This window comes from Calypte anna, chromosome 4A (assembly GCF_003957555.1).
Source record: "Calypte anna isolate BGI_N300 chromosome 4A, bCalAnn1_v1.p, whole genome shotgun sequence".
NCBI lineage: Eukaryota > Metazoa > Chordata > Aves > Apodiformes > Trochilidae > Calypte > Calypte anna.
In genome coordinates, this window is record NC_044248.1 from 1216657 (window position 1) to 1235180 (window position 18524).

Here is an 18524-nt window from a genome sequence, read left to right on the forward strand (position 1 = left end):
GAAAGCTCTCACACACTGCCCTGGAAATAACCCTAGGTAGGGGCAGAAGCTCAGTTCTCATTCTCATTTAAGCTTCTGGTTTTTAAACAGAGTTTGTAGTTGTCCCTTGTGCTCATGTTGATCTCTTCAAGCAGATGGCTTCTCACAGAGAGACTGGGGAAGTGGAGTCCAGAGAGGTTGAGGTTTGTCTGCTGACCATTTCTCCTCATCATCTCAACTTATTGTTGTTCTTGTTTAAATATTTAATGACCATGACCCCATGTGAGAGCAGGAAGTGGTACTGGGATTTTAGCTTAAGCTGCTTTGCAGAGACAAAGCACCTGTTTTAATTCCTTCTGAGAATGGAAGTGATTTGGAAGCATCCCAGCAAATTCAAGTGCTGTCTTGGGTCAAATTCATGGTGTTCTGTGCCATGTGGGAAGGTGAGCACTGGGAGATGGAAGCTCATGGCTGGGGGCTTCAGGAGGCTGTAAGAAAGCTGAGTGTCTGTCCTGGTGGCCTGAGCACTAACTCGGTGTGGCACCTCCATGAGCCTTAGGTCAAACCTCCTTCAGCTTCTTTGAAAATCCTGCCCTGGGTCTGCCTTCCATATGCATCAGGGTCAGCATGTGGTGCAGAATGGGTGCTGGGTTTGGGCATAAAACCCTTTTTGTAAGATAAAACACAGCTGATGGTGCTAGAGTTAGACTGGGGCTTCAACATCTGTGCCAGGGAAGGACCAGTGCCATCTGGAACCTGCACAAAAGCATCAGTGGTGCAGAAACCCCCACGTAGTGACTTCTTTCCCTGTTCCAAGCCCATCTCTTTTGGAGGTGAGGGGGAGCCCCCCAGACTCAGCCAACAATGTGGCCAGTACTTGTGGTTTCACCACTGAGGGTGCTACAAATAGGTGGGAAACCTTGCTGGAGATGGGAGATATGAGCACTCATTCCATACCTAAATAATGATGTTTACAAAAGAGGAGGTTTCTCCAGCTGAGGGGAAGCTCTGTAACCTTTAACTTCATGAAACTTAAGCATTCTTACCCACCACTCAGTACCAGCATCTTGGAAGTTCCAGCTGTTACAGCCTGCCTGTGAAAAATCATCTATTTCCAACTTAGTCATGAGTGTTCCATACTGCAAATTGTGGCTTAATAATGTCTCTGTCAGTTAGAAGAGTTCAGAAGGAAGAGATTACATAGGTGCAAATATGCACTACATGCTTATCCTAAACCAGCATTAACATTTCAAGTCTCTGGTTGCATCTACCTGTGAAGTTACTGAGTTTCTTGTATGCCATTCATATCCTTCTTACTTTGGGAAGTGTTTCTGGTGTTCCAGCCATAAGGTTTACTTTGTGCTGGGGTTCTGATGTGTGCACGGGTGACTTTCCTGCAGTCATCTAGAACTGGGGTTGTCCAGAAGGAGCAGTGCTCAGCCCAGTCCTGGTGACAGCTCCTCTGTGTTGCAAGAGTAATTAGCACTTTGTGAGGTTTCAGCTGGAATGCAAGATACATTTACAGGAAAGGCAGCAGCATAAACTGCTTGCCTCTTTTCTGTACAGACCCTGACATAAGATAATGCAAAGCTGATGTGTAGGGGTGGGATATGGCCTGGAACTTCACAGTGTCCTGGTTAAGGTGCCCTTGAAGGCAGTGGCAGTTGGCAGAACAGAGGTTCCACCTGTGGTCATTATTCCAGTGCTTCCCAAAGGCACCCGTGGCAGCCAGCCTTGGGCTGTTGTTTCACTCCTGTGACATGCAGTGACCTTTTTGTAACAGAATTGAGGAAATGGAAGGAACAAAAACTACTGAGATGATTGACTTGAAGTTTTTTGTGAGGTAATCAGATAACATCATAACCCTTTGGAGTAGGCAGCTTTCAAACCAGAAATTCTCACTGGCCCACTTAAGGAGCAGCCTTTCCAGCAGGACATTATTGATTTGTACATTTCATTTTTCATTTCTGTGGTGAAGCTTTTGTCTTTTCTGGTTTCAGGGAGTCAAGCCAGGACAGATGATTTTCATGATGTTTGAGGGGTAAGGGAGTGCTTCAGTATGCAGCCTGCCTCCCCCCCTTGGAAACCTTTGTTCTTCCATGATTCAGTGACAGCAAAGGAATCAGAGTACTGAAAAAATAATCCTCTTCCTCTCTCTGCAGTCACCCCCATCCCCAAAAATTTCTCTTAGAAGGTGACTAAAGCCAAAGCACCTGTTTACAGGGTAGAAAGGAGAAGTGTCAAGCTGGGGAAGCCAAGGGGAGGTGTACATGTGATAGGTGAGGCGCTGCTCTGGCTCATTCTGCATTCAGTCTCATCTTACAGCTTGATGGGATAGCTCAGGAGTCAAGCTGCTTCACTCCTGGCCTTGAGGAGAAGGCTTTACAGTGTCCCTGTTGTCAATCAACAGCTTGTCTGGGCTCCCCTGGGTTACATTTCCATAGCACTGCTTTGGGGGAGGTTGGGCACAAAGGACAAATACAAAGCTGCAGAAAAGGAGAAGCTGCTGGTGGGAATGGCTCTCCTCTTCCCAGGAGCAAGGCTCCTGTTGGTTGGTAGTGGCTAGGGGAGAGCCAGCCACCTGCTCAGCACGTTGTTTGGGCTGACCACAAACTTCTTGAAGAAATAGATATTAGAAGGGTTTGTCTGTAAATCTCCTGACCAGAGGAGGAATTGAAATGATGTGGTGTGTCTGCTCTGTGGCAGGGTGGTGGCAAAACCCAACTATCCCAGTTATTTTTAATCAAGAGTAAGCTAACAGGGGTGGCACTGCTTTTCTTAGAAGAATTCTTACAGGGGACTCCAGACCTTCTGACATCTCCCTCTATGCCCTTTTTCCTTAGGACAAGGTTACCCTGACCTGCTGATATACTGACAATTCATTCCCTGTCCTTTCCAGTAACCACTTTATGTGTTATTTTGGCCCAGTGTCACCATCCACCTTTGCTTAAGAATTCTAGTGTCCTGCCATGTTCACAGATGTCTTGTTGGGCAAGACTTAGCTACAGAACTAATAAATGTTGGCACCAAAATGGTTATCTTAGGGCATTAGCAGCACTGCAACTTCCCATCAGCTATGCCCTTCAGTGGTCATGATGTCCTGGGAATTAAAGGTTACTGCAATCCAGTTCCTCAGGCCTGGTTGGCTGCCCTCACAGAAAGGTTCATTTGGACAACTCCAGAAGTTCAGACATGCTGTCAGCTTGCAGTGAGTGCTGCAGAAAGAACAGCCCCTCTGTGGTCAGAGTGGTTATAGCATCTCCCAGTGTGCACAACTGGGAGGAGATTTCCACGTCAGAGGGAGCTCTGGGCAGCATTTTCTGGGTTACCAAAGTCCCAGTGGGGGGTACTCTTCTGCCCAGTCAATGACATACAAAAGGGGAAATGGAAAGTAAATAAATCCCTGGCAAATATAATCCCTGCTTGAGACCTCTGAGTGTGGATTCCCAGAAGCCAATAATTGGTTTTTCTCTTATCAGTGGAACAACGTATTGATAGCTGTAAGCTATGTGTCTGTGCATCCAGCAAGTGCTCAGCCTCACCTGGTATCTATCAGCATCCATCCTCTGGCTGGCTCTGCATCTAAAGAGATTGCACAGCTCCCCACTGTCCAGAAGAGCTTCTAAAGAACAGTGTAAATCAGGAGTTTTTACAGCAGAAAATGCCTAGCAAAAAAAAAAAAAAAAAAAGCCTGGACAGCACAGAACAGGGGTGTGAGGCAAGGCTGTCCTCACCCAGAGACTGTTCCCTAGGCTTTTAAGATGGAGCATGAACACATCCCCTGAACATGCAGGATGAGGAAGATGGTTTCCATCTGTATTTTCTGCTGAGGGCTTAAAGTGAGCACCTCAGCCATGCAACACAAGAACCAGGGATTTCTGTGTCAGGACTGCAGGCTGGTAAAAGCATGGTCTGACTGGATCTTATTTTTAGAATGGTTTATGGTATTTGTTGTTGTTTTTTTTTTTTTAAGGATTTGGAGTGGTTTTAATTGCATTTTATTTGGCACACATTGTTTCAAAATTGACCACCTTAAAATAGGAACAGTTTTATGGAATGCATTATGTGAAATTGTCACAAGCACTGCCTCAGTCCATGACTTTCTATTTTTCATCACATATTTTACAACTGTAATTTTCAAGTCTCAGATTTTTCTCTCCAGTTTCCTATGTCCTGTGGTTAAATCTTGACTATAAATGTTAGGCTGCTTTGTTAAAAATAATAGCCCTACTATGTTTCTTCGTTTAACAATCTGCTAGATTAATAGTGGCTTTAAAACAATTAGGTGTAGTTGTATGGTTGAATATTCCCAGTTTTAATGCACAATGAAGGAGAAACTGTATCCATTGCAGAGTGCTTGCATTTCAGGTGCTCTTCTGGCAGCTCTTGTTGGACACCTTGGTGCTGCAACCCCTCTCTGATCCTGCTGGGGCAAGCAGACAGGAAGAGCTGTTGTGCAGTTTGGGGAATTAAGGGACAGGAGGCATTGTATGGCAGATAAGGCCAACGTTTGAAACATGGCAGCTCAGCCAAAAAGGGTTTGTGCTGCAAGACTTGAATTGCCATAGTGCAGAGCTGGAGAGGAGTTGGTCATTTGGATGGTGATGGCCTGCATGGTGGCAGCCACAGGGTCACCATCCTTCCCCTGATGCTCTTAACAGACAAGAGTGGATTGAACTGGATGTCAGGAACAAGTTGTGTCCCATGAGGGCAGTGGAACCATGGCCCAGGTTGCCCAGGGAGGGGGTTGAGGCCTCATCCCTGGAGATGTTCAAGGTGAGGCTTGAGGAGGCTCTGAGCAACCTGATCTGAGTGAGGGTGTCCCTGATACTGCAGGGGTTGGACTGGGTGACCCTGAGAGGTCCCTTCCAACCCAAATCATTCTGTGTTCCTGTGCTAAGCTGCCCATGAGCAGGAGAGCTGCTCAGCTGCTGCTCTGCTGCCCAAGGAGCGCTGTGGTCTGAGCCTGCAGCACAGGATGGGCCTCCAGTCAAGAACATCAAACCTGGTTCTTGAGTATCCAGAATTGGGGGTTTGGCTCGTTTGGGGTTGGTTTGTTTTCGGGGTTTTTTTTCAGTAGTTTGACTGCAGCCCTTCAACTGCAAGGCCTTTCTGCATGGCCTTTTTGTTGTGTGTGCTCACAGTGCCTGCTGCCAGGGGCTGCAGTCCCTCAGTGCCACCTCGGGCATTGCTGAAATGCAAATAGTGATGAATTTTCAAAATGAGGTGCAGGCATTTTTCCAGCTGTGTGCTGTGCTAAGAAACTGGGTTCTGTTGCCTGAGGTTTAACGGGCACATCTCTAATTACTTGGGGGAAAAAACAAATATTTCTGTTTTTCATTAAGCCAACATTTAGGAGGGTGGAAAGCTGAGCAGGCAGCCAGGTGTGTGCTGCCTTCCCAGGAACACAGCCTGGGGCTGTAGCTCCCTGCATGCCCCCTGGGGCTGTTCCCATGGGCCATACATCACTGAGGAGAGCCTGAGGCCCAAGGTAGCCATCAGTAAAGGAAATCAGGCTTCCACACCACAGGCAGATTTTACCAGACTGGTATCTGGGAGTAAATTACTGTGAGTTGAATGGTAAAGATTAAAAGAGAGGGGATTGTCTAGGGCATGTGTTCTTCAGTCTGGGGAGTAAGAAAGTAAATTAATCTGTAACTACCTTATCCACAGTGTCTTGTACTTTTCTCTGAACCAGCTCACATCATCTTTTCTTAAAGAGTGCTGTCCTCCCTGGCCCACTGCTGTAGCAGGTGCTATGAACACAGACAACCATCTGCACCATGCTCAGAACGTGGTTTTATTTTTTTAAAACTGGTGTTCAGAGTGGAGGTCTCTGCCATCCTAAACAGCCTGCTTGTTGTACCCCTGGCTCATCTGTAGTGGTGTGTCTGTTTTCCAAAGAATAGAAGGAATGCTTTCCAAACTGGCCACTGTTAAGGAAGGTCATCAGATGCAGCCTGGCAAAGAACGTGGTAGATCAGAAACTTAGGAACTACAAATGGTTCCTAAACATCAGGAAATGTCAGTGCAAAACTGAGTATTAAACCGTGTGTGCATATGTGCTTGGTGAAGACTCTGATTTGTCTAGACTACAGACATTACTCCTAGATGTTAGATTTAGTTTACTGGGGCTTGTCTCAAAAAAATGTAATATTTGGATGTTTGTGTTAAATAGCATTGCAAAAACACCCAACCAGCTTATTTGTCTTGGTTCCATGGAGGGAAAGTTCTTTAAAGTTGCTCTGTTTGAAATCTTGTCCAAATTAAAACTTACTTTGGACTTGCTTTGTGTTGCAGGGGCTTCACCTGTGAGAGAATGTGAGATTTCATAGAGAGCACTTTCCAGAGCCTTTATAATCAGGTAATGCCACATTTTACTCTCAGCATTGAGGACTTCCTCCCAGAAGTCTTTTTCTTGCCATGCCAATACTGCTGCAGTGTTCAAGCCCGGGGATCTGGCCCAGTGAAAACCTTTTAGACTTCAGTCCCTCTTTGCTTCAGGGCCTGACCTCAGGTTCATAAAATATTTGTAGCTGTCAGCCTGGTGCATCAACAGAAGCTGCACAGATGCAGAGAGCCTAGCTGATGGAGTGTTAGCAAGAATTATTTTAGAATTGCAAATAAGTAACAGATTTTGAGCAAATTCATATATATCTATATGTATATGTAAATACATAGGTTCATATGTATCAGACTTGAAATACACACAAGAAAATCGTTGAATTCTTTGATAATAGGATGTCTGAAGCTGGCTCTTAGAGATGAGAAATGTCTTTATTGGAACTCTCAAATACTGCCTTTGTGTGCCTCTGGTACAGATATGGTACTTTTTTCCTTTTTTGAATAGCTAGTGAAGCATCTAGTTGTAACTGCTTCTTTTTGCTCTCTTACCATTCTGTCAAAGCTTTGGGTCTTGGCTCCAAAAGACCACAAAGCAGAGTATCTGCCCTGGCCTCTGGGTTTGTCTTTTGTGCATCTTTGTTTCTCTGACCTGTAGAAACTTTCTTAGCTAGTTTGGAAAAGTGGAATAACTTCATCCTGTGTATTCCCCACAACGGGCAGCCTGACCCATCTACATGTGTAAAATTGTGGGCTGAAATAAAAAATAGTGTGGCATGGAAATCAGCTGGGCAAAATAGAAGAAAACAACATCAAATAATGAATTGCACCTGCTATTAGCCTGCAGGAAGCACCAGAGGTTGTGCCAGTCCAGCGTTTCACCACAGAAAATGGATGGTTTGCAAAGCTATGGGGTGTGTTGTGTTAAGGAAAAACCCACAAGGAAATCAGCATTGTTGTTCTCAGGATTTGAATAATGAGCATTAATAAATAAGGTTGCTAGTCCCATAGTGGACATCAGTGAGGGAATCAAAACATGGAGTGGCTGCCTGAGAAGGGAATGGTACCCACTTGGAGCCCTGGATGATGGGAAGGGCAGGAGAAGGCACAAGTGATGCCAGTCAGTGTCTTAATTACAGCTCAGACAGAAGCAAGCTTAGGCTGGGGTCCTGCCCTTGGCAATTCTGAATTGACAACTGTGACCCTGTGGCTTTGCAAACTGACTGCCCTTAACTTCTTGATGTATAATTATGCAACCAGCAATTTACAGGACCTTGGCCCTTCTGATTCTGGACTTTCTGTACATTTTACATGCAGAAGTTATCTTGCTCATGTCATCACAGATGCACAGTCAGGCATTCAGAAAAATGCCTTTTAGGTTTTTGCTTTGTGGGAGAACAAAAATGTGGTTCAGGACCTGAGTTCCCTGAAATAGGTTGGTGTGGTTTAAATATTCAAGATCTATCTCCTTAAAATCAAGGCTGAAGGTCTCTCTGGAAACTCGGGTTTAGTAACACCAGTATTTTCTTTTTAATGTAGAGATGGTGGTTTCTGGCAGGCAGCTCAACTTAAAAGATTATTATAATTAGGCTTTCACACATTTATTCTGAAAACCTTTGAGCAGAGGTTATCTACTCATTTGTGCTTGATGGAGGCTGACAGAAACTTAGTTGGGTCATGACAAGAGAGGTAACACAGAAGGTACAACAGAAAAGTATGATTTGAAAGTGGGATCCAGATGTTCCCCTAGTAATCAAATGTCATAACTCTAGAAAATCCTCACCCTGACAAGATTCAGTCCTCACTTTAAAGACTGAAGTGCAAGGATGGGGAGAGTTTTATCTCTGGCTCCTGAAGAGTGTTTGAGAAGTGTTTTGTTTCCCCCTTGGGGATACCCCAGTGGTGTCCATTACCGACTTGTTGCTGTGTGGCCTCAACTGCACAGCATCTTCCAGGCAAGAGGGGGCACCAAGAATGTGCAGAGGGCATTCCTAAAGAGTTTTGTCTGTGGAGGAGTGGATCCACTGTGTGAGTGGGGTTTGGTTTCAGTCCAAGGTGTGTGGCAGTGCCTGCTGTGCCACAGAGATGTCTTGTGTGCTGAGCTCCCAGTCCAGTGGAGGTCTCGGGGGCTCCATAGGTTGGGTTGATGGGACATATTGGAAACTTAGGGATGTTCCTCACAGGCTAGGAAGCCAGGGGAGGTTTAGATTGGATATTAGGAAAGAGTTAGGAAACCCTTCTTGGAAAGGGTTGTCAGGCTCTGGCCCAGGCCGCCCAGGGCAGGGGTGGAGTCCCCATCCCCGGAGGGGTTTCAGAGCTGTGCAGAGGAGGGACATGGGACAGCGGTGGAGATGACAGTGCTGGGCTAACTGTTGGACTTGACGATCCTGAAGGTCTTTTCCATCCAAAGGAGCTCTGTGACGGATGGCTGGGAAAGTTTTTTCACCACAGACATCCCGTGGGTTGCCGGGCCAGCCGGTGGAACGGTGGCTCTGGGAGAGCGGGGCGTGAGACGGGGAAGTTCCCAGGTTTGTAGCCGGGCCGGGTCGGGAGTGGCTCGGAGGGGCCGCGCCGGGCCGGGCCGAAGGCGGAGCCGTGCCGGGGGCCGCCGCGGGTTTATTAGCGGCGCAGGTCGGGATGCGCGGCGCAGGCAGAGCGCAGGCAGCGCGCAGGCAGCACAGGAGGCGGTGCGGTGACTGCCGCCCCCAGCCCGCCCGGCCCCGGGGCGCCGGCGCTGCCAGGCACGGCCCCGGCGGAGGAGGAGGAGGAGGAGGAGGAGGAAGAAGGGGGGGGGGGAAAGGGGAGAGCGGGCGAAGGGCGGCGGGCGGGCGGTGCGGTGTGGCGGGTCGGCGGTGGCCGCTCGGGATGGTGCCCCTGCCCCTCTGGGTAGTGGCAGCCGCGCTCCTGGGGCTCCGCGCTGCAGCCGTCCGGCAGGTGAGTGCGGGGGGCACCGCCGCTCCCTCCCCTCCCTTCCCCTCCCTCTGCCCGCAGCCCCCCCGCTCCCGCGGCCGGGGGGCTCCAACAGACCGGGGAGTGCTGGGGAGCGCTTCCCGCCGCTTCCTCCCCGTCCCCAGCCCGGTTTTCCCCCGTCCCCAGCCCGGCTTTCCCCGTCCTGCCCTCCCCAGCCCGGGCTGGCCGCAGCCTGTGGCCGGGCGCCGAGCATCCCCGGGGCTGGGCCCGATCCTGCGGCAGCACCCTGGGAGTTTTCCCTCCCTCCCGTAGTCCCAGGACCCCGGCACCAAACCGCAGCGTCTGCGGGGTCTGGGTGACTGTGCAAGGAGACGAAGGAGAACTGTCGGCACTCGTACCATATTACAGCCCTAGTTTGCCCCAGCTCACCCCTTCCATCGCCTTTCTGTGGCCTCTGAGCTTGCTTTTCTGGCACTATCTATAGAATAGTTCGTTCAGAACCAGGATTTCTTAGCGACTGTATTTATGTTGCACTTCGAGTGGACTCTGTTAGCGTGTTGTTGGGAGCAGCTGCTTCTGCGGTTAGGGAAAAATATGAAGCCCAAAGCAGAAATGTAACAAATGGTGCAATCCAGCCCAAGTCATTTTTTCAGCCTTGTTAGAAGCACTCTGCTGTCACAAGTTGCATAGTAATTACACTAACAACTTTGTTCATGTGTTTCTTTTCCACAGGCTGGTAAAGAACAACAGGTCCAAATAGGTGAGTCTCTTTCACTATTATTGCTGCTATCAAAATGGGAATAAAAGGAGCCCAGCAAGCTTGCTGATTTTTCTGTACAAGCCATCTCTATGCAGGGAAGCATTCCCTTGTGTCCCCCCTCACCATTACCACCCGTGAGCATTTGTAGTTTCCCAGTGATGTGGCATGACTTGAATTTGCATGCCCTCTCATTCTGTGTCTTTGCATCCCACACGTCTGTGCTTCCCTCCTTAAAAATCAAGCAGCAAAAGGTAAAACCACAGTGTGCTTCAGCTGGCCCTCTGAATATCACAGCAACTCAGCTCTGGGGTCAGGCACACGATCTTATTTCCACATTTCTGAACTGTGGGACAATGCCTGCTCCATTTGGCTGGGGCAAACCAGGGCTTTCTGCCCCTTTTCTTCTGTATTGGAAGTGTTCAACCTTTTGTTTTAGCTGGAAAAAAACTGTGTCTAATGCTGAGGTGTCTTTGTACTGTGATGGTGGTGGTGGTGGTGGTGGCACAGTGTGCTTGCTGTGTGCCTCATGGTGGCCATGCAGGGTTGGGATGTAACTAATGCTTCACTGGTGAGAGGAAGAGCAGTGCAGCAGGGTCAGGGCTGATGGGGCAGGGGACAGCAGGGAAAGGTGCTTGTCAGTGCCTGTGGGGTTCTTACATGGAAACTTCATGCTCTCTGATTCTCCTCTGAAGACAGGAAGCTTCATATAATCAAGAGCATGCGCATGCAATTTAGCTTCAGATGATCTGTGTTTGGTTAAACTAAGGGATAATTTAGTGCTCCATGGGATGGCAGGGGTGGTGGGAGGCAGCAGGAGCTGGCAGTCTCTCCATCCTCACACTCCCTGGCCTCCCTGCTTGGGAAAGGAGCCTTTAGCAATTTGTTGCTGAGCTCCACTGCACACTGGAGCGTGCTCTGGAGCTTTGCAACAAGAGGAGCAGTAGTGGTGGGAATGGACCTCGGGCAATTCTATTTCCAGTTGCTGTTAAACCTCCAGTTCTGGGTTTTTTTAGTTCGGATTCTGGTCTGAGGTTTTGTTTAGAAAAAAGTTTCACGCCTGAAAGTCTGAAACTTCTAGGGGGGTTTGTCTGGTTCTGGCACTGAGTTCTTCTGGGCTTAGGTTGATTTCCTCTGTGGTCAGTGAATAATGGGAATCAAGACAGTTAGGTACATTTAAATCTAACTGGCAAATGGACTCTTTTCCCAGTGGTATGTTGATCCTGGGCTTCATTTCCAGTCATTTCCATGACAAATAGATTGTATTTACATTTCAGAAACCATCAGCCATATAGGAATGCATCTTTTAAATGATATACTACAGCAGGCAAAATTCCTTAACCTGGAAAAAACTTCTTTGTTTCTTGGTCCCAGTGCTGAATATTCCAGTCAGGAATGTTTGAGGTGCACAGGAATCACAAGAGAGAGATGGTGTTGCCTGGCAGAGGGTGGAGGTGCAGCCCACCACTGCCCCCAGCACCAGGTCTGTGTGCTCTGCCTGGCACTGGTGGTGGGTGCCTGGCACTGGTGGTGGGTCCCTCACCCTGCTCTGCCTGGGAAGGGGCAGCTGGGAGATGGAGAGGATGATGGCTGATGGATCTGTCCACTTGGAGATCCACGAGTCCTTGGGCTCAAAGCTCCTGATGTGCTCCCAGGCAGTGCCAGACCCGTTGGGATGGGACGTGGTGGTGCCCAGTGCCAGTCACCTGCTGGCCATCAGTGTCCCCTCAACACAAGCACAGGTGGCATGTTGGTGGGTTTTGGTTCAGGCTAGCAGGGCTGAGAGGCTGATGGCTTGCCAGGATCACACTGAGTAGCTCTGTCTTGCAGGGCCCCATGATGGTGTGCTGAGGGCAAATGGGTGTTTTCAAAGCACAAGTAGCCAGTTCCCACCTCCAGGCATTGCTGTTTGACCTGCTCTTTGTGGTTCAACCTGTAATATTTCAAGTCCTGTTGGATCCTGTGAATTCTGAGTCCAGCAGTACAGCTGGCTCAGTGGGAAGTTTGCTGAGGGCAGTACAGCCTGTGTTAGGGTGGCCTGCAGATGGGCTGTCCTACTTTTAAGTCCCTGTGAGGTGTCACTTTGCATCTTTGTGTATTTTGCTTTGGCCCAGGGCTGGCTGCTGTTGGCAGCTCATCTTTTCTTGTTGCCTGGGAAGTCACTTAAGACAAATTTAAGAATATAAGATTTTTGGGTTTTTTAACATCAGTATGGAATGGATTCTGGAGCCTGTGCAGCCTCATCCTCTTCAGGTGCAAAGGTGGGTGGGAATTCTCCAGAAATCCATCCCCCTTTTCCATCTTGTCTCTCTGGGCATTTCTGCCACCTAAAGGCAGCCAAATACATGAGGGAATGGTAGTTCTGAAGCCATCCATATCGTTGAAGGAGAGGGACCAAAACTGCTGCTTAGTTTCTGGAAACCACCAACAGAGGGTGAGGACAGAACACAGTGGGGACAAAGCCCCTGCCTGGCTCCTCTCTTTGTCATTGCACCCTCTCACCTTGCTGAGTGGCTGGAGCAGCTCTGTGTTCTGGTTAGCTGTGGGATGGGAGGGTAATCTCCCAGCAGATGGGAATCCCTGACAGTCTTTTGATTGAAATGCTGTCCTCTCAATTCCTGCAGCAGCAGGTAATTAATTTTTTCCCCCCAGTCCTTGCACTGCAAAGCTGGGTGTCTGCCCTCCAGCAGGATGATTGCATCAGGGCTTGTGAATTCCAGTCAGAAGATGCAGAGTGGTACTCTGGAGGTGTTAGGTGAGATCCAGTTCTTTTTCCTTGCCTGGAAAAAGGACAGTCCTGTTACCAAAAGCTATTTATGTGCATGTGAGGAAAAAAAAATCAATACTGAATACTAGGTAAGGTTTAAATACTCATTAAAAGAAGAAAAAGTAGTGTCTTCAGGGCTGGGTAGCTTGGTTTGGACATAGCAATAATTTATCTGAGTTCTCAGAAATTCCTGCTTTTCCACTGCTTGCACTGACTTCAGTTCAGACTGAACTTCTGAAATCTTCTGCAGTGAATGTTTATGCCATTGGAATTCCACTGTGGGCAGCTACATGAACAATTTTTGATCAATATATTTCACCAAATCTTATGCCTAAAAATGTAACATTCTTCCAAGTGCAGATGAAATAAAGATAAAAATTAAATTCTAAAAAAAGCTTAGGGCTTTTGAACCCCCATTGTCCCCAGTTGTTTTACAATGCAGAGACAATGACTGAGCCCCTGGTGTTACTTCTCCAGTTTCATCTCTATTTGAGGGGAAAAAAGTCTGGACAGCCCTCTTCAGAGGCATCCTCTAGCTAATTATGTTTTGGCACACAATGAAAGAATGTGATGTTCTTTCTTAAGTGCTTCCTTTCAACCTAAACATTGTGCAACTGGAGCAGCAGTTTAAAGCCAGATGAAAAAAATGAAGACAATTTGAAGTTAAGTGCTTTTTCTCTTATTCTGTCTTTCTTCTCTGAGCAGGACTGGAAGCTTTGAATAGGCAGAGCAAGGGCAACTCTGAAATTTCAGCATAGGAAAGGGAACACCCTGGGCTGGAACAGCATTTCCCAGAGCACACGGTCGATGGAAAAAGGGTAATAGAAGTCAGTGGAGGAGTTTAGATGTCTTCAGTCATGTCACATTTAATTTTAATTGCCTTTGAGCAAAAGGCATTTCCTCTTCTAGCTCAGCATTTGGAGATGCTGGAAAAGGCTTTTGCTGACTCAAAAACTTGACAGTTCTTATTTTCCACCCTTTGTTCCTACCTTCTTGTGGCTAGCTGGCTGCACTCATTATTAGCAAAGTAAATTTTTTTTTAGTTTTTTTCTCCCACCAGTAGAAATCTGGGCATCCTGCTGCAAGATGTGCAAAGCCAGTTCTCAGTTGTGTGGTGAACACTGAATTTGATCCCCAGACTGTGGTCTCTGGCACTGAACATCCCACTTAGAAAAAAAAAAGAATAAAAAGAAAAAAAAGCAAAAAAAGCCAGGCAGAGTCTCAGTGAGGTAGGAGGAGGAATGTCAGTCTGTGCATGCAATCTCATCCCTGAAGCACAGGGAGTGTGTGGAGCTAGATTTTTACTTTGACCCAGTTAGGATACACAGCCCAGCAGCTCTGTCTCCTGTTCTTGGCCTGGTGTCTAATTAATAAAAATGAGTTTAGAGTTTTAATTTGGTCCCTTCTCTGAGGAGAGACATTAGCAACCCTGGTGCAGAATTCCCAGTGTTTAAGGTGGGAATTATCCAAAGGATAATGTCCTAATTAGGATACCAGTTTTAGAACCTGCCTTTGTGGCAAAACAGGTTGAGTTGGCTGCTTCTGGCAAACCCCCTGAGACTGCTGGGAATGAGACAGGGAATACATCTGCAGGACATCAGACCTGAGGAGCATGAGGAACTTCTCCCTTCCCTGGGACACAGGATTTGTGTAGGATGAAAAGATTTATACTGTGCAAGAGTTAAAATGGCTGTGTGTGTCCTGCTGGTACCATACATTGATTCTCTGTCAAATCAGTAACTGGCAGAAAAGAAAGTAGGAGGAAAAACAAAAATGTTACCTGAAGCCATTAGAAATGTTTGACATTTTCCTACTGGAGTTATTTGAATCCATGAATCTCTTGAAATAAGCAGCCACTGGTACCAGGGAAGAGGAGTCAGCTCCTGAGCTTTAACTCTATTAATTCTCAGTTCAAGTGTGATACAGCAGTGGGAGTGGGTAAAATGGAGCTCCTACAATTAAGTATATTTATTTAAGGAATTCTCAGTGGCACTTAATGGGAACATCTGAGCTGCCCAGTCACTGGGCTTTTTTTTAGATGAAAAAGTGTCAGTAATACCACTCTAATATTGCTCTAGCCAGTTTTCTCAGGAAAAGCAGAGCTAGGGAATAATTATTTGTGTGCTAAGTGTCTTTTTAACTCTCCCACAGTCTAATTCACAGGTAATAAGACTGAGGCTTTGGTCCAGTTCTTAGCAGCAGTTTGGCCCACGGCTTGACCTGGCCTGGGAAGTTCTTTACTTCTCATTTTACAGGATGACAATTGGACATGGAATATCCTGATTAACTTCCAGATGACAAAGGCCTTGCAGAAGAGATAAACTGCTTTGATGGGTGTGATTTACAGTGGCGTGAAATTACCTGAGGGCCAGGGGAAGCACGGGGCTTTGTCCTGGTGCAGGGCTGCAGATGTGATAAGGAGGGGAGGAGAAGCCCATTCTGAATGGAAGAGGAGGCTCCCTGCCTTTTCTCACCAGTGCCTGAGAATAGCAGGGAGGAGAAGAACTATTCTCTTAGGCTCCTAGTGCTGTTTTCAGGGTACAGGTAAGGAGCTACACAGGAAGAGGCTTTTTTGGGAGTGAGGGAATAAATTCAGAACCCAGTTGGAAGGTAATGTTGCTGCTAATCAGCAGTTCTGCTGAGGGTGTATGAAGGGGTTGGGTGGCATTTCTTAGATGGGAATTGGAAGTGGTTTCAAACTTGAAGCGAGGAGATTTAGGTTAGACAGTAGGAAAAAATTTTCATGTGAGGGTGCTGAGCCCCTGTCCCAGGATGCCCAAGGAAGCTGTGGCTGCTCCATCCCTGGCAGTGTCCAAGTCCAGGTTGGATGGGGCTTGGAGCAACCTGGGCTGGTGGGAGGTGTCCCTGCCCATGCAGGGGGTTGGCACTGGATGAGCTTTGAGGTCCCTTCCAACCCAAACCATTCTGGGATTCACTTCTGTTGCAGTTAAGCAAACCAAAGCCCTGGGAAGCTCCCCAGATCAGTGTAAATGAATGTTTCAGTTTTTTCTCCAAGTTTTATGAAAACAGATTTGTTAAAAACCTGCTTCTTGAAAATGTTGGCACATGAAGGGTATTTTACTTGCACTTAGTGTGTATTCCAGCATTAGTGGTGTGTGTTTGCTTGAGGAACATAACTGAGCTCCTTGTGTCTGTCCCCTGGGTGTGATCCATGTGCTTTCCCTGAGGTGGCAGTGGCCTTCATCTCACATGGTCCCTGTGTTGTCCTACCTTGCTTAACATGATAACATGTCAAACACTGCTCTTGTCCCTTCTTATGTGTCCTCTCTGTGTAAAAAGAGGCATTTTTATAACAACAAGTGGTAGTGTTGAGTATTCAAGACCTTGCTGTGGGGTACCTGAGTGGAGATTTATGAGCCTGAGCATTGCAGCTGAAGGCTGCTGTGCCACAGTGTGCCTGCATGAGACTGGTGTGTTTGTACCCAGACCAGCTCTCCATTTAATGCACACTGGTGTGTGAGTGCCAGGGGCTGTCTCAGTTTTCACAGGTCTGCAGCTGGACGTGCTCTTTGCTGTTTCTGCAGCTGCACATCTGCTCTGCAGCCTCCTTCCATCCTCTGCTTCTAACTGGAGTTTGGGTTTGGGGCATTTCTCTTGGCAGAATTCCGGAAAAGCAGACCCAGGCCCTACGGGTTAGTGATTCCCATCAGCACCAATGCAGATGGAAGCTACGTCTCCAACATCCTCTCTGCCAGTCACCAGAGGAGATGGACACGGGAGGTGTCCCAGAGCCCCAGGCAGCTCTATTTTAATGTCACCGCCTTCGGGAGGGAGTTCCATCTCAGGCTGAAACCCAACGCTCGTCTGGTGGCTCCCAGGGCTGTCGTGGAGTGGTACGAAGACTCTGTGCAAACTGGGAGTGGTGGTGGTGGTGGTAACACGAGTCGGAGTGCATCCCCTGCAGAGAGGTTATGGAAGAGGGAGCCCCTGTGGACCAACTGTGCCTACGTGGGAGACATCACAGACATCCCCGGAGCTTCTGTGGCTATCAGCAACTGTGATGGTCTGGTAAGGCTGTTTGATGGCATTCGTGTCTGGTATTTTACTGCTTTGTACACAGCTTTTGTTGCTTTTAACTCCACCTCACTAGTGGTATCATTTAAACAACTCCATTTCTTACATCCTGTAGAAAGTGCAGCAGTACATGTCCATGTGTGCAGTCCTACTGCTTTATTCTGGGATCAGCTCTCTGAGTTTGGTGAGCAAAGTCTATAGTGTCACTGGTGTGAGAGAGAGCAGTCAACCTACATTTTGCTGGTTTTCTTTTTGCTTAAATGAGGTGTTATAAATGGGAAAACTACTAGTGAAGTCACTTTAAGACTTACAAGACAGCCTTTAGGTGAGTGAATGTAGAATTTGGTGTCCAAATCATCACTGTGTACTTGTCAGGCTGCCCTGCAGTCCAAGAATAGTAACAGATTTAAGTTTTAAAGGGTTTATTTATAAAATAAGCATACTTTGTGTTTTCTCACATGCCGTTTTGCTTTGTCAGAAGGTATCATATGAGAACCGGGCAGTTCACACCTGCAAATGGTTTGTTCTCCAAGCTGGCCTGGTGGCTGCATGAGTTGAGGCAGCTTGGTATTTGTGTGGCTTCAGCAGATGCAGTGTCTGGCTTGAGACATAGATCCCATATTGAGAGGCTGGGCATATACTGAGCACACATACCATTCCTTAATTCAATCATGTGGTAAAGAGAGCTAACAATACTTACCTTGTGCTCTTGAAGTAGCAGAGCAGTGGTGGAACAAGACTGCAGCATCCAGAAGATTAATGTCTTGGTTACTCCGCTGGTTACTCAGGAGAGGAGTCATGAACAAGTCTGCAACAAGGATCCCTTCTTGGAAATAGGTTTCCCTCTTCCCATTCCATGACACGTTAAGGGTTTGATGCTGTGTTGCCATGAGTCCTGGCTGGCAGAGCTCCCCACCTCCTCAGAACCCCCAGTCACTTGTGAGCCATGGCTTAAAAGTCTCAGACTCCTGATTCTGACCTCCAAACAAGGTTCCTTGACTTTCCATACCTGAAGAAAGGAAATACTGGTGGTGGATACATCTGGGTGTGTTTTGGTGGTGTTTTTTTTTTTTAGGAGCTCCTGTTGGCAGTGTTTACAGAGGCTGTGCAGACATCTGCCTGCAGAGATACAGCTTTCAGATGTAGTTCTGGCAGTGAATGAGACCCTCAGCTGGAGAGCTGTGTTTTAGCAGCAATCCTGAATGAAGCTCTTGTGTTAAGTGAGACAGCACCTTAAGACAATTAATTGGATTAAATGGAATTAGGCTAAGGAGTACAGCAGCTTTGGCAGAGTTTGCCATGTGGCTGACAAGCTGCTCGTGCTGTTTTCAGTTAGCTGACATGAAGCAGTTGCTGTCTTCACAAACCTGTACATGGAAAGAAGACATCAGAGGTCCTGCCTAAAGAGCAGGAGGCACGTGGGTTATGTGGCTTATTGCCTCTCTTCTCCCACAGCACCTACAAGAAACCCTTCATGTGCTTCCCATGGTTTTAGGGACTGGGCTAGGAGAACATGTGCTTTTTGTTTGAGGAGGAGAATAAGTGCTCCTGAGTCATTGTTGTCTGAGGGGCTTCTTCAGCCAGGTGGCACAGTTGGAAGCCAGTGTCAGAGCTCAGGCTGGCACAGAGCTGTCATGACTCTGTTCCTTGCCTGTGTTCTTTCACTGCCCTGGTGCCAGGACCTGACCTTAGCTGCATTTCAGTGTGCTGGTGGGGAGCTGCTCTGGTGGTTTC

At 47.6% G+C, this 18524-nt stretch overlaps 1 protein-coding gene across 2 annotated transcripts in view; it reads left to right on the forward strand.

Moving 5' to 3' along the window:
- The first annotated feature begins 9130 nt into the window (after nt 1-9130).
- The window catches only part of ADAMTS3 (ADAM metallopeptidase with thrombospondin type 1 motif 3), an 88545-nt gene continuing 79151 nt past the window's right edge, over nt 9131-18524 (forward strand). Inside the window, exons 1-3 of one of the 2 annotated variants that reach the window (XM_030450003.1) lie at nt 9131-9255; nt 9964-9991; nt 16378-16784. In XM_030450003.1, the coding sequence (XP_030305863.1) occupies nt 9187-9255; nt 9964-9991; nt 16378-16784 (504 nt within the window). In that variant the 5' untranslated portion in view covers nt 9131-9186. The remainder of the gene's footprint in view (nt 9256-9963; nt 9992-16377; nt 16785-18524) is intronic. The other variant, XR_003987536.1, reaches the window with a different exon arrangement.